Consider the following 15938-nt stretch of genomic DNA (forward strand, 5'->3'; position numbering starts at 1 on the left):
TCAGTCCATTTACTTATTGATAACATTGCACTCATGTTCGACATAAACTGCTTCCTGTCACAGGGTGACGGGGTGATCAAACAAACATCTCCTTGGGGGCTGGAACATGACCTTCCCTTGCAGATGTTTTCCCAGAGTTCAGCACTGTGACCTGAATATAAAACAGGAAACACAAACACAGCGAAGTCTGTGTGCCACGGAGTATTTTAACCCTTTACTACCTCAGGCTCTGTGGCTTTTAAACCCCAAACCAAAAAATTGGTCCACCTCAAGGATCAGGTCCCCCGACACAAACAGAGTAATATAGTGTACGCTGTTAAGTGCCAGCTTGATTGTCATGATTTAGTCATTGGTGAAACCAAACAACCTCTGGTGAGGCGGATGGCACAACAACAACAAAAAAAAGAGCTACCTCGTCAGGCCAGGACTCCGCAGTCTTTTTACACCTACAGGCCAGTGGACACTCTTTCAATGATGAGGATGTACACATCCTGGACAGGGAGGAACGCTGGTTTGACTGCAGAGTCAAGGAGGCCATTTACATGGAAAGGGAAAGACCATCTCTGAATCGAGGAGGCGGCCTAAGCGTACTTCTTTCACCATCTTACGATGTTGTGATTGCAGCCATTCCCCAACTCTCTGTGAATGGTACTCATTGCAATTGATCAGTGGTCTTTGATCAATGATCATGACAATTTGCATATTGATGATCAAGAAACTGGCCTCACAGCCCATTGTTCTTTCAGTGGGCTGGTTTCAGTCATTGTGCAAATGTACTTTTTATAATGTTGGGGAAACGTGCAGTCAGCTGAGACTGAAGAAGTCACTTGGATGAGTGACGAAATGTTTCTCCCACTGAAAATGTTCAGATGAACAGAATAAACCTTTTGGGATTTACTTACCTGGATGATTGAGCATCCATTAAGACCCTTTACTACCTTTAGCAGTTTGACTTGCACAGTATGACAGGAAGTCAGCATGTGACTTAGTGGGATAGAGGTTACCTCACAGTTACCTCACAGTGACTTCACAGGAAGTTGGCGGTTAACATAAAAACACCTGAGTTCACACCTGCAGGTGACTCAGATGTTTAATGATGTTTCCCACAGACACTGAGAACTGATGACATCACAGTGAGATCACTGCGTGTGAACCGATGATCTCTTCCCCGTGAAGAACAAACAGTGCCGAGGTCGAGCTGCTGATAAAACCCACTGTAAATAGTGAAACGACTCATCACTCCCGTCGGCCTTCAGCTGACCTTCAGGCGACACTGACATGTTTCTGTGTAAACAACGAGCAGGTTTAAAAGGCAGCATGATGCCTTCAATGTCACTCTCTCTGATGAGGATGACGACTCTCTCTGCTCCACTCCAGAGGATGATGGTGATGATAATGATGATGGTGGTCTTTGTTTTGGTGACACCTCTTCCTTCTCCACGTGGACGTCTCAGGTAAGGTACAGGTGTCAGCTGGACTTCCTGTTTGTGTGTGCTGATTACAGAGATGTTTTCTGTTCTTTCCACAGACGTGAAAATGTGAACATGTCAAATCCTCATCTGGCCGATCACAACAACACCAGGTGAGTCTGACAGAAACTCTGGGTATTCCTGCACCAGCTTGTTAGAACTTTGAAGTAACATCAGGTATGAACATGTCATCTTGCTAAACTACATCCAGATAAACTCCCAGTCTTCTTCTTCTCTTTACTCATTTCACATGTTGTAAAGAAATCAGATTACTTGGTGGAGTAAATGTGTACCAATCGACCTGCTGATTGATTGTTAAATGATCAATGATGAATCAACATGTTTACTAATAATTTCCAATCATTCAGCTCACTGATCATCAGTTCATTAAATCTTTTTGACTGATCTTCAGGTGTGAAACTCTGACAGATACAAAAGTAACTGTCTTGATGCATGCTCAATCATCCTAGTAAGGAAAAGTTGATTCTGTTCATTTGGACGGAGCCTTTTTAGTGGGAGAAACATTTCATCACTCATCCAAGTGTCCTTTTCAGTCTCAGCTGACTGCAGATTTCTAACCTTATAAACAGTACATTTGCTCAATGACTGAAACTAGCACCACAGACGAACAATGAGCTGTGACGCCAGTTTCTTGATTATTGTTTAATGGCCATGAGTGCCATTCACAAAGAGGTGGGGAATGGCTGCAATTACAACATTGTAAGATTGTGAAAGATGTACCTTTAGGCCCCCTCCTCGATACAGAGATGGTCTTTCCCTTTTCACGTAAATCGCTTGTGCGCACTCAAGAGTGTACACTATGTTACACTGTTTGTGTTGGGGGACCGGATCCTCGGGGAACCATTTTTTTGCGCAGCGGGTTTTGGGTTTGAAAGCCACACAGACATGGTGGTTGGAGAAAATGTGTCTCAGCTGTTCCGCTACTCCTGACACAAAAGAGATTACTAAGGGTTTCTGCTTAGGCAGCAGTTTTGCTTCTTCTCTCCTGGATCGCCTGGAGTTTTCTTTAGATGCTGGCCGCTGTGTCTGTGGGATGGTGTTTGCTCTATGTTGTAGTGTCCTGGTGACACCTAGTGGATGATGAGAGCCAAACTTTAAGTGACGAAATGTTTCTCCCACTGAAAACACTACATCCAAATGAATCACTGAAAGGAGCCTGGAAACACCTAATGGTGGTGAGTCCCAGGTATTTAAGCTCTATCGGGGGTTGTCCCATAAGAGGGTCATTGACCAACTATTACTATTATATTGACACCTTGCCTCATCAAAAAGGTGTGGGTTTTTATCAGGGCTTAAATACCTGGGACTTTCCACTATTTGGTCTTAGAACTGAAGAAGCGTTTCAGATGAGAGGTGAAGCTTAAAGAAGTCCAGTTCTTTTCTTTCCAAGCTCCTTAGGTTACCATGACCTGGAAGACTGAGAACCTACACGAACATACATTGAGATGAACAGAATCAACTTTTTGGGAAAAGTAACTATAGTTTGAGTGAACCTACTGAGTTACTTTCTGAGTAACCACTTAAACTTGTGATGATCAATATGTTAACTAGTCATTAGTTTGTTCATGTGATAAAAATATAAATTTGCACCGGAGCATCAAGGGTCTCAGAGAATAATCCACAAATACACTGGAATTACAGTGGGAATAAAGTGGGAATAAAGCGGGAATAAAGTGGGAATAAAGCGGACGTCCTTTTGAACGACTGAGTTGTCACATGATGTTTCTAAATGTTTACTTATATTTAATTGTGTTACAATGATCGCTGTGAGCGGTCAGTGGAACATCCATTTGTTTATCACCTCCTCAGTAAGAGATGATTTGTGTTGAAGATGATGTAGCCAGTCTATTTCCTGTTTCAGACTCGAGGCTCAAAAAAAGTCACACCTGTGAAGCTGTTTCAACTCTGTGTGAAAACTTTAATGAGGATCAGATTGTTTAAAGTTTTATTTTTCACAGCAGTGCAGAGGGGTTCACTGAGATTGCTGTGCGGAACAACACAGTAAAAAACATGGGAACCCACATGGGGAACAGCATGGAGCATGCCACGGGGAACAGAACCCGCAAGATTTTGTGAGTAACCTCAGGTTGCACCTAAATCAAGTTTTAGGTGTGAATCCAGTTCAGAGGGCCTCTGCTTGTATTCAAGACTGATTCTTCCTCTGGATCACCTGTAAGACTCTGACACACACTCACCTGCAGCCCACTCAGGTCTGAACAGGTGCTCTCTGTCTGTGTTTCAGGAAGCCAGAATCAGAGTATGTATCTGTCACCACACGGTCTGATTGGCCGAGAAAACACCATCAGAAGTAGGGAGAGAGCCTGCTGATGTTTTTTGTTTTTAAAATTTACCTGAGAGTCAGGGCACAAAGTCACAATAGGGAGGCAGACAGACAAACAGAAAAACAAACAAACAACCAAACAGACAAGCAAACAGACAGATTGACAGACCAAAAGACAAACAGACAGACAGACAAACGGACAAAAAGAAGACAAACAGACAACCAAACACCTAAACAGAAAACTAAGCAGCTGACTGAAAAAGACAAACAAACAGGCAGACAGATTACAAAACAGACAAGAGAAAAAGACAGACAGGCAGGTAGACAGATAAACAAACATACAGATAGACAAACAGAAGACAGGCAGACAGACAGACAAGCTACCAAGCAGACAGACAAAAAATAGATGACAAAACAGACAGAGCAACAGACAGACAAGCAGAAAGACAGGCAGATGGACAGAATACAAACAGACAGACAGACAACCAAACACTAAAACAGAAAACCAAACAGACAAAAGAAAAAGACAGACAGGTAAACAGATAAACAAACATACGGAAAGACAAACAGGCAAACAAACAGAAAGAAAAACAGACAGACAGAGAGACAGGCAGTGTGGGGTCTAAAAGACACGCTGATTATTTGGAAGAAGTCACTGAAGTACAACTCAGAAAGATCAATCAAAAAGAAAGAGTCTAAATAAGTATCAATAATTATTAAAGTTGTTCCTAGATAATTAATCAATCAATTAATCAATTACCTGTGCCTTTCTTAGCATTCATGGGGCCACAGCTGCTCGGTGTGTCCTGGCCACCTGTGGGACGGCGAACCTTGTTAACAGAATGCAGGGTGGAGAGGAGAAGGCTGGCGACGCCACCGCAGACCCCTATGGTCCTGGGAAAAAGTGAAGGGAGGCACCTGTTACTACTTCATCATCCTCATCATCATCAGCTCCACCTCACACTCACCTGTCTGAGAGAAAAACACAAGAAAACCTAACCTTCACACACCTGAGGATGCAAAGAAGTTAACTACAATTTTTAAGATCCATCTTACCAACAAACATCCAGTGACAGAGCTGCACGTCACCACAGGTGGAAACCAAAGAGAACCATCTTCAGTCTCACCTGTTTGACTCCAACTGTGGTCACATGGTCCAGCACATGATTGACAGAGACTCGATGACTTTCAGCTCCTCCCAGTATGTATTTACATCTTATACTTTTATTTTGAAGGGGCCTGTCCCTGATCACTTGAAGTTTTCCTGTCGCCTTTTACGTGTCAGTTTGTGTCTCTGACATCAGTGACAGAAATTAAACAAAGCTATTAATTAACAAAGTTTGTTGGTGTTTCTGTGGAGCTGGTCGGAGTCACACTGAGCATGTGCAAAATGCCTACCTGTAAATGTGACAGTCTGAAATGTGTCCATGTAAAGAAAATCTGTTTCCAATTAAGTATTAAATAAAGTTTGACTCTCCCTGCACGTACAAAACTGACTACAGGTAAAAGTCAGAGGTCAAAGGTCAACTACACTTCTATAGCAGAGGAGTTGGCCTGTGCTGGACATTACCTACATCAATCTTTATTTACAGTCTGTGATTGATTATTAAAAGTGCAGCTTGAAGCCCTTCTGGACAATCACTGTGATGCGTGGCTGTGATATAAAAGCTGCGTGTATCACGGGTCAATGATAAAAACACATTAAAGTTTTCTGACTTGTCACAAATTCAGGATTTAAAATAATTTTTCATCCTGGCAGTTAAATTTCTCTGAGTGTCCCTAAGAACATCTCAGCTTCCTGTCCAGGTTCCAAGACACTAACCATCTTTGATATACAGTCTGAGGGGCAGACTGTTATATCTGAGTGTGTGTTATGTTGACTAAGCACAAAAACACAGAAGAACATCTTTCATTTCATTTATTCACATTTCATTATGTTTTCTTTTTATTTCGGTTTCCTTGCTGGAGTTCATCAGGGGGGTTGTTTCTTCCGTTTTGACTGAGGTTTGTTAATAAAGCTGGTTCAAAATTAAGCAATAGGGGCACCTCCGGGTGTAAGAACGTGTTTGTCCTGGAGGTGGCAGCACAGGAACAGTAGAAACATCAGTGTGAGAGTCAACTTTGTGATTCTACTGTCACAATCTGAACTGTGGACTGTACCACACACAGCACATCAGATTATCAGTATTAATCAGTATTGATTTTGCTGACACGGAGATGTGTTTTCCTGTATTCTGTGAGCATGTGCAGCTGCAGCTCCTCAGAAAGACTGAGTCACTGCTGATTGGACAATTGTCTGAAGGAGCAATCAGAAGTACGGGAGGAGGAGCAGCTGGTGCAATCATGATGAGGATGATGAAGGCAGAGTGAGCTTTAAAAACCAGATGAGCAGAGTGTGTGGAGATTAATTAAACTTTAATTATCACTCACTCCAGCACCTGACTGGAAACGTCTGAGTAACGTTCATGTGGGTCGGGGTCAGGCTTACTACACAAGACTGCTTAAATCCCACCCACACAGGGTGAGCAGACAGCAGCAGAGAGAAATTTACCTGGGATTCAGTTAGAAACATAATCAGGATCATTTTTGGTATTTAAATCACTCATTAGGAAGGACTTTCCAGTCCGAGAGTGGAATAAATGTAGTTTAATGGGAGTGTTTGCTGGTACAGTCTGCCACGTTACAGGACTCAAGAGGTCAGATATGAGCTTTGTCATTCATGAGTTGTGAGCGTGTTAGCAGTTCTGTAGGATCACTGCTGTGTGTACAGAGGTGAGCCTATCAGGCGTCATCTCTGAGGTGTGTGACTATTGCTGTGTAATATATCTGAAGCTGGCTTGGCTTCAGCAACCTTTGATCAGGGGAATCAGTGAAATCTTAAACTCTGTCAGCTCCGTTCAAAGCGTCCTGTCACAGCAGCTGCTGAATTCTGGGTAAATGACGTGTGAAACTGTGTGAGCAGTGCAATGATTGGCTAAGCCCTCGAACCTCCAAACACAGAGTGATTTAAAAGTGTAAATGAGTCAGTGCAGGCGAACGTGAGTCAGGGGTGAGTGGATGAAATGCTGTGACTGAATCAGTCAGAGTTCTGATGGACCTGAATCGATCAGACGCTGTCAGCAAGGCTAACAGCTCATTTATTAGAAGAGATCAATAACAAACAAACATGTCTGCACCTGCTGTTTTCATATCAAATCAATCAGTTCATCCTGACACGATCAACAGCAGCTGATTACAGAGGAAGAAGAGGATGAAGAGAACAGGCTTGTTCTCTCTGAATCTTTGTTCTCACTATAAATGGAACGTCATGTGACTCGTTCCTGTCCTCACACCTCCCACAAACAAACAAATAAATAAATAAATAAATAAACCCAGCGGGTCTGATCCTGGATCTGATTCAGCACACACACACACACACACACACACACACACACACACACACACACACACACACACACGCACGCACGCACGCACACACACACACACACACACACACACACACACACACACACACACACACACACATAGGGAGAGCCTGGAGAAAACCTGCAGACCCTCAGAGCCTCCTCTGAGAAAGAACCAGCTTTCATTGTCCTGCAAAGACAGGCAGGATGGGCTTAGACCACTCTTCTTCATCGAGTGATTCCTCAGCTTTCACCAAGACATTAGCCTTTCTCATAGTTTCACACATATGACTGACACACACACAGTCCTGAATCCATCTCTGCTTTCAGTCAGATTACTTCAAACTATGAGTAACACACTGTTAGAACTGAGATTGCACTTCAGTGGAACCAAGTTCAGTTCAGTTTTACTTTTTCATTTTCCAAATCACACCAACAGTCCCCTCAAAGCATTTTATATTGGAAGGTCAAGACCTAGAATTATGCAGAGAAACCGAAACAATCAGAATTCCCTCTTTGAGCAAGCACTTGGTGACAGTGGGAAGAAAACCCTCCCTTTTAACCGGAAGAAACCTCCAGGCGAACCAGGAGGGGCGACCTGCAACATGTTGGAGGTGAGGGGAAGAAGACAGGACATAGACACGCTGTGGAAGAGAGCCAGAGATTAATAATAACTAATGATTAAATGCAGAGAGGTGTATAAATGCATATAAACTTATGGTGGAGCACACTGGTGATGGCAGCTACATTGTAGCCACAGCCACCCTGGGACGCACTGACAGAGGCGAGGCTGCCAGAAACTGGCACCACCGGGCCCTCTGACCACCACCAGTAGGCAATGGGTCAAGTGTCTTGCCCAAGGACACAACGATCAAGACTGTCAGAGCCCAGGCTTGAACCGGCAACCTTCCGATTACAAGGCAAACGCCCAACTCTTGAGCCACGATCGCCCCAAATACAGGTAGAAGCAGGTACTCAGTTTTGCATCTCAGGTGTACATCATGACACTGCTAATCAGACAGGTATATATACCCACCTGCCGCTTTATTAAGTACATCTTGGAGTGGCGCTCCTTTTTCCTTCAGAGTTGCTATAATTCTTTACGCCACAGATTCAACGTGAAACTGGAAAGGCTCCTTAGAGATTTTCTCTATCTTGATACGAACAACATCACAGAGTTACTGTAGAAACCATACATAAATAAATTTAAGGTGTGACCCAAAGACGATTAATGACGTAATTCATCTCAACCAGCAGAGCTTCATCGCTATGAACTGACAGTGAGGGCTGATGGAGTAACTGAGGTTCTAAGACTGTTTCAAAGGTTTTATGCAGATCAGTGGCAGCACTTGCTGGGCTCCATTAGGAAACAAATGAAATGCGTGAGTAGGGCCGTGTGCACCTCATTAGCATGTTTTCATGTCTGCAATCAGAGACTCGCCTGTTTGAATCAGGACCAGAACACACCCGCTGCGACAGATTCATCCACAAATGAGTTACAGCGTTGTTTAGATTCTCCAGATCAGTCATGTATGACACATTTGTGCAGCAGCAGCATGAGCAGGATAAAAGGACTCTGCTTCCTCTCACAGATGCTAATAAATGACAGCTCATTAACATGAACAGCGCTCTCATCATGAAGCTCTGCACAGTGAACAATAACATCATCTCCAACCAACACGGAGCCCTGGGTCACACAGGAGATCAGGCACAAACATTCAGCTGTAGCACACACACAAACTTCTCACTTGTCTGTTTCCACATATGATCGACATGTATAAGGTAAACACAATTATGACCAATTCTGTTTACATTATACATGCTTCCCTTAGGCAGTTTCATCAGAAGGCATGGTATACAGATGACACCCAACTTTATCTATCCATGAACAGGGGCGGATCTAGAAGGGTGGCATGGGGTGGCAAGTGCCACCCTAAAATGATCTCTTGCCACCCCAAGTGCCACCCGAGTTTTGCATATAACAGTGTTGTTTATTAAAATAAGATAGCATTAACAGTTTGAGCGTAGTTACACTCAACAGTGAATATAAATGCTAAAACTGAATATATTGCATAGTGTCCCCCCCTCCACCATTAACAAATGGTTCAGCCCATAGCAGGACCGGCTTTTTTCTTGTTTTCAGTAACAAGCGATGTTTATGATTGTGCCAGAGCACATTTTGAACAACACCATGGGAATTTCGGATTTTACACAGATGGTTGGATGTTACACTCTGGAAATGGAAGGAAGGTGAGTGTTATTAACCCTCTGTGGTCCACGGACACGTTGCACCTCCAAATCACATGACTGATCTAAGCTGACATAGCAAAAAGCTGCAGCCACGCTGACTCTCTATTTCAGCCCACATTGAAAGTTCAGACTTCAAAGTTTTTACATTTTAATTACAGGCCAGTAAATCCAGAGTTATGATAATATATATAAGCCACGTTTTTTTCTAAATACTGTCGTCACGTTTTTGTGTGTGTGTGTTTTAAGCGTTTTCTAAGGACAGCGCGAAAACAGTAAAGAAAGGAAAAAAAGCCACCGCTTTCCTATCGGTGGAAAAATGTACCATGTCGACCAATTTAAAAAAAAGTCAACACGTGGGATTTGGTTGTTTAGGAAGAGGGAAAAGTTTTGGGAGTGACGGTAACGGCAGCGAGACAGAGCGAGTGAGTGAGAGAGAGAGAGAGAGAGAGGGAGAGTTTTTAGATGTGGGAGATTTGTGACCTCCTTGAATCGCTACCTTATCGTGGTGGAGGGATTTGTGTGTCCCAGGGATCCCAGGGGCTATGTTGTCTGGGGGCTTTTGCCCCCTGGTAGGGTCTCCCATGGCAAATTGGTCCTGGGTGAGGGACCAGACAAAGAGCGATTCAGAAGACCCTTATGAAAAGAACATCGAGGGAACAGTTTACCCTGCCCGGGATAGGGTTACCGGGGCCCCGCCCTGGAGCCAGGCCCGGGGAGGGTGCCCGAGGGCGAGCGTCTGGTGGCCGGGCCTTAGTCCATGGGGCCCGGCCGGGCACAGCCCGAAGAGGAGACATGGGCCCATCCTCCCGCAGGCCCACCACCCGCAGGAGGCGCCATAGGGGTCGGGTGCATTGTGTGCCAGGTGGCGGCCAGGAGCGGAGGCCCTGGTGGACTGACCCCCGGCTGCCAAGACTGGCAAAAGGGACATGGTGGGGAAGGAACCTGAGTTAGTGCGTGAGGTTGAGAGGTACCGGCTAGATATAGTCGGGCTCACCTCTACGCATGGCTTGGACTCTGGAACCAGTCTCCTGGAGAGGGGCTGGACTCTGTCTCAGTCTGGAGTTGCCCCTGGTGAGAGGCGGCGGGCTGGGGTGGGTATTCTAATATCCCCTCGGCTTTCTGCCGGTACGTTGGGGTTTTTCCCGGTGGATGAGAGGGTTTGTTCCCTGCGCCTTAGGGTCGGGGAACGGGTCCTGACTGTCATCTACGCTTATGCGCCGAGTGGCAGTTCGGAGTACCCAGCCTTCTTAGAGTCCCTGGGGGGGGGGGGGGGGGGGGGGGGTGCTGGAAGGTGCTCCACCTGGAGACTCTGTTGTCCTGCTGGGAGACTTCAATGCTCACGTGGGTAACGACAGCGAGACCTGGAGGGGCGTGATTGGGAGGAACGGCCTCCCTGATCTGAACCCGAGCGGTGCTTTGTTATTGGACTTCTGTGCTAATCACAGTTTGGCCATAACAAACACCTTGTTCGAACATAAGAGTGTCCATAAGTGCACGTGGCACCAGGACGCTCTAGGCCGTAGGTCGATGATCGATTTTGTAATCGTATCACCAGACCTGCGACCATATGTTCTGGACACTCGGGTAAAGAGAGGGGCTGAGCTGTCAACTGATCACCACCTGGTGGTGAGTTGGATCAGGTGGCGGGGGAGGACGCTGGACAGACCTGGTGCACCTAAACGCGTAGTGAGGGTGTGCTGGGAATGTCTAGCAGAGGCCCCAGTCCGCGAGATCTTCAACGCACACCTCCGGCAGAGCTTCAACAGCATTCCGAGGGAGACTGGGGACATTGAGTCCGAATGGACCATGTTCAGCATCTCCATTGCCGAAGCTGCTGCATTGAGCTGCGGCCGCAAGGTGGTTGGTGCCTGCCGTGGTGGTAATCCCCGAACCAAATGGTGGACACCAGAGGTGAAGGGAGCCACCAGGCTGAAGAAAGAGTCCTATTGGGCTTGGATAGCCTGTGGGACTCCGGAGGCAGCCGACAGGTATCGACAGGCCAAGCGGAATGCGGCTCGGGCAGTGGCTGAAGCAAAAACTCGGGTGTGGGAGGAGTTCGGAGAGGCCATGGAAAAAGACTTTCGGACTGCCTCGAAGAGATTCTGGCAAACCGTCAGGCGTCTCAGGAGGGGAAAGCGGTGCTCTACCTGCACTGTGTATAGTGCTGGCGGAGCGCTGCTGACGTCGACTGAGAAAATTGTCAGGCGGTGGAAGGAATACTTCGAGGACCTCCTTAATCCCACTGACACGTCTTCCGAGGAGGAAGCAGAGTCTGGGGATGAGGGGAATGACCCGCCAATTTCCGGGGGTGAGGTCACTGAGGCAGTTAAACAACTCCTTGGTGGCAGAGCCCCTGGTGTTGATGAGGTCCGCCCCGAGTTCCTGAAGGCTCTGGACGTTGTAGGGCTGTCCTGGTTGACACGCCTCTGCAATGTTGCGTGGAGATCAGGGGCAGTACCCGTGGACTGGCAGACCGGGGTGGTGGTCCCCATCTTTAAGAAGGGGGACCGGAGGGTGTGTTCCAACTACAGGGGGATCACACTCCTCAGCCTCCCTGGGAAAGTCTATGCCAGGGTGCTGGAAAGGAGAGTTCGTCCGCTAGTCGAACCTCGGATACAGGAGGAACAATGCGGTTTTCGTCCTGGTCGCGGAACACTGGACTAGCTCTTTATCCTCTCGAGGATACTTGAGGGTGCATGGGAGCTTGCCCAACCAGTCTACATGTGTTTTGTGGACTTGGAGAAGGCATTCGACCGTGTCCCTCGGGGTGTCCTGTGGGAGGTGTTGCGGGAGTATGGGGTGTCTGGCCCATTGCTACGGGCCATTCGATCCCTATACAGCCGTTGCAAGAGCTTGGTTCGCATTGCCGGCAATAAGTCGGACTCGTTCCCGGTGGGTGATGGGCTCCGCCAGGGCTGCCCTTTGTCTCTGGTTCTGTTCATAATTTTTATGGACAGGATTTCTAGGTGCAGCCAAGTGGCGGAGGGCTTTTGCTTTGGTGGCCTCAGAATCTCATCTCTGATTTTTGCGGATGATGTGGTTCTGTTGGCTTCATCGGGTGAGGGCCTCCAGCTCGCACTGGAACGGTTCGCCGCCGAGTGTGAAGCAGCGGGAATGAGGATCAGCACCTCCAAATCTGAGGCCATGGTTCTCAGCCGGAAAAGGGTGGAGTGCCCACTCCGGGTCGGGGATGAGTTCCTGCCCCAAGTGGAGGAGTTCAAGTATCTCGGGGTCTTGTTCGCGAGTGATGGGAGAAGGGAGCCGGAGATCGACAGACGGATTGGGGCTGCAGCTGCAGTAATGCAGACGCTGCACCGGTCCGTCGTGGTGAAGAGGGAGCTGAGTGTAAAAGCGAAGCTCTCAATTTACCGGTCGATCTACGTCCCTACCCTCACCTATGGCCACGAGCTGTGGGTAGTGACCGAAAGAACGAGATCGCGGATACAAGCGGCAGAAATGAGCTTCCTCCGAAGGGTGGCTGGCCTCTCCCTTAGAGATAGGGTGAGAAGTTCGGCCATCGGGGAGGGGCTCAGAGTAGAGCCGCTGCTGCTCCACATCGAAAGGAGCCAGCTGAGGTGGTTCGGGCATCTGACAAGGATGCCCCCTGGGCGCGTCCTGGGTGAGGTGTTCCAGGCATGTCCCACCGGGAGGAGGCCCCGGGGCAAACCCAGGACACGCTGGAGAGATTATATCTCTCGGCTGGCCTGGGAACGCCTTGGTGTTCCCCCGGATAAGCTGGAGGAGGTGGCTGGGGAGAGGGAGGTCTGGGCCTCTTTGCTTAGGCTGCTGCCCCCGCGACCCGGCTCCGGATAAGCGGAAGAAAATGGATGGATGGATGGAGATTTGTGACGTTTAGTGTGGAGTGGATTCTTAGTGTGTTGTGTTGTCTTGTGTAGCTGTTCTGTTGTGTAGTCGTTTTGTTTTGTGTGTCAGTGAGGGCACTAATGAATGTCACAAAGGCACATTTGTAATGTAAACACTGTCACTAAGTAGAAAACCAGCGGAGTGATACTCCTCCTGTTGTCAGGCCTGCAGGTTTATCCCTGTGCGGTTCTCCTCTGTCTTTTTTTTTTTTTTTTTACTGGCACACATCATTTGTGGGGCCTCTTAATGCCACACCTGATTGTTCTCTCACTTTGGTTTTAGTAATATTTTTAAATGGTTGTAGAAAATGAAAAAAAACAAAAAAACGGCAGGTGTATTGGCTGCATTTTTAGATAAATAGTTGTATATGTTTACAAAATGTACAATTATATTATATTTGCATTTCAAGTTATAAAAATTTACTCAACATGTCTGGTGGGGGGTTGTTTTACAGTAAAAAATACTACTAGGATTTTAAGTTCTTTGTGTGATTTTAGATCAGTAATAGTACTATTAATAGTAATAGTAGTACTAATGCAGTATTTCAGTGAAAAACAACTAAATTCAGATGAGCTGAAAAAAAGAATGATACCAAACAAGGCAAGGGGAAAAAAATAAAATGAAACAATCTGATGGTGAAATACAAATGTAAACTCAAAAGGAGTCAAAAATGGCCGGGTGTATTTCAGACCTCAGTGAGTGAATCCAACAAATCATGAAAAATTAGGTTTAAATTTTCATGACAGTGCAGATTTCTGACATTTTGTGTAATTTAAGCATCTAACAATGTGATTGTTTTCTAACAAAAAACAGTGTGAAACTTAAGTTAGACTTGTGTTTGTAAATGAACCGCCCCATGTTGTGTAGCTTTCTGGATTTTATACTTATTGGGCTACATATTTATTTATTATACAGGCTATACAGTACATAAGATCAAAACTCACATGTTTTATGTAACTAAAGTGTGTAATTATGTGGGCTACAGACAATAATTAAGTTATAGACTATATTTATATGAAAAACGTGTATACTTACTGCATTTGAATCATTTTAACCATATGTAACCACCTGCATATGTGTTTGAAAAAAAAAAAGGCTTTGATTTTGCCACCCCATTTGATTTCTTTGCCACCCTAAGAAAATTTCTCTAGATCCGCCCCTGTCCATGAAGCCTTTAATTTTCTGCTTCTTAATTCACATAAAACTGAGGTTATTGTACTTGGCCCCAAAAATCTTAGAAATATGGTATCTAACCAGATTACTCTGGTTGGCATTACTTTGGCCTCCGGTAACACTGTGAAGAATCTTGGAGTCGTTTTTGACCAGGATATGTCCTTCAATGCATATATTTAAACAAATATATAGGACTGCTTTTTTTTTTCATTTGTGCAATATCTCTAAAATTAGAAATATCATGTCTCAACTGGTTTATGCATTTATTACTTCTAGGCTGGACTACTGCAATTCATTATTATCAGGATGTCCTAAAACTCCCTGAAAAGCTTTCAGTTGATCCAAAATCCTGCAGCAAGAGTACTGAAAGGGACTAGAAAAAGAGAGCATATTTCTCCTATATTGGCTTCCCTTCATTGGCTCCATGTTAAATCCAGAATTTAGCCTTCAACTTTCAGCCCCCTCTTCTATGGAACCAGCTTCCAGTTTGGATTCAGGAGACAGACACTATCTCTACATTTAAGATTAGGCTTAAAACTTTCCTTTTTGATAAAACATATAGTTTGGGCTGGATCAGGTGACCCTGAATCCTCCCTTAGTTATGCTGCAATAGGTATAGGCTGCTGGGGGATTCCCATGATGCACTGAGTATTTATATGGCTTTACACAGCTCTCTGCATTTAATCATTAGTTATTATTAATCTCTGGCTCCCTTCCGCAGCATGTCTTTGTCCTGTCTTCATCCCATCACCTTTTCCTCCAAGCTAGTCTATTGCGGCAAACAGAGAGCTGTCGAGCGATCGTGAACCTCCAGGTCAATGGAGCTCACTCAGGTGTTCTGTCCACCTGGAGGAGAGCTGGGACTCTTGCCTGGTTTTTCCCCAGAGTAGTTGGAGTAGGTGGAGTTACAGATGAACGTGAAAGTCCAGGTGAAAAGTTTGACAGGTGAACAGCTTGTTAATGATGAGGTAATTAAAGAGCAGAACCGCGTCACTTCCTGTCTGTACACATTGGCACTTCTAAAAGAAGATTAGTGATGAAGAGCCTTTCAGCCTCTGATCCCAGGTCAGAAACACCTGCAGGTTGGTGCCGTTCCCATGGCTACAGTTAAAAAAAATAAGCAATGCTGACTCAGCATCCTCAGGCACCTTTAGGCTTTGCCCTCAGTGGGGTCTGACAGACACAGCTGGAGGTGACGCTCTTCATCCATCAGGCAGCAGCTAAAGGTCACAGAGGAGGAGGAGCCTTCCTCAGTCACACTGAAAACCTCTCTTTTTAATTTAGTGCCCTTAAAGACATCAACAGTCACCTGACTGGTCACCTGATCTCATCTGAATGATGATCCATAAAAATCAGAACACCTGTCCATCACACACACCTGACAGCACACAGGTATGACAGCAGCAGATACAAAATACCACAGAAGAAGAAGAAAAAGCACCTGATGACAGAGGAAGGAAGGGAGGAGAGTCAGTA

At 45.8% G+C, this 15938-nt stretch overlaps 1 protein-coding gene across 1 annotated transcript; it reads left to right on the forward strand.

Moving 5' to 3' along the window:
* The first annotated feature begins 1093 nt into the window (after window positions 1-1093).
* LOC146369650 (uncharacterized) lies at window positions 1094-5160 on the forward strand. Its single transcript, XM_084911122.1, has 4 exons — window positions 1094-1454; window positions 1529-1582; window positions 3449-3562; window positions 4547-5160. Exons 1-4 carry the CDS (start codon window positions 1279-1281, stop codon window positions 4677-4679), a joined length of 477 nt encoding a protein of 158 aa, XP_084767248.1. The 5' UTR covers window positions 1094-1278; the 3' UTR covers window positions 4680-5160.
* Window positions 5161-15938: the final 10778 nt, after the last annotated feature.

Source organism: Perissodus microlepis, chromosome 17 (assembly GCF_051167445.1).
Source record: "Perissodus microlepis isolate ML-2025 ecotype Zambia chromosome 17, ASM5116744v1, whole genome shotgun sequence".
Classification (NCBI taxonomy): Eukaryota; Metazoa; Chordata; class Actinopteri; order Cichliformes; family Cichlidae; genus Perissodus; species Perissodus microlepis.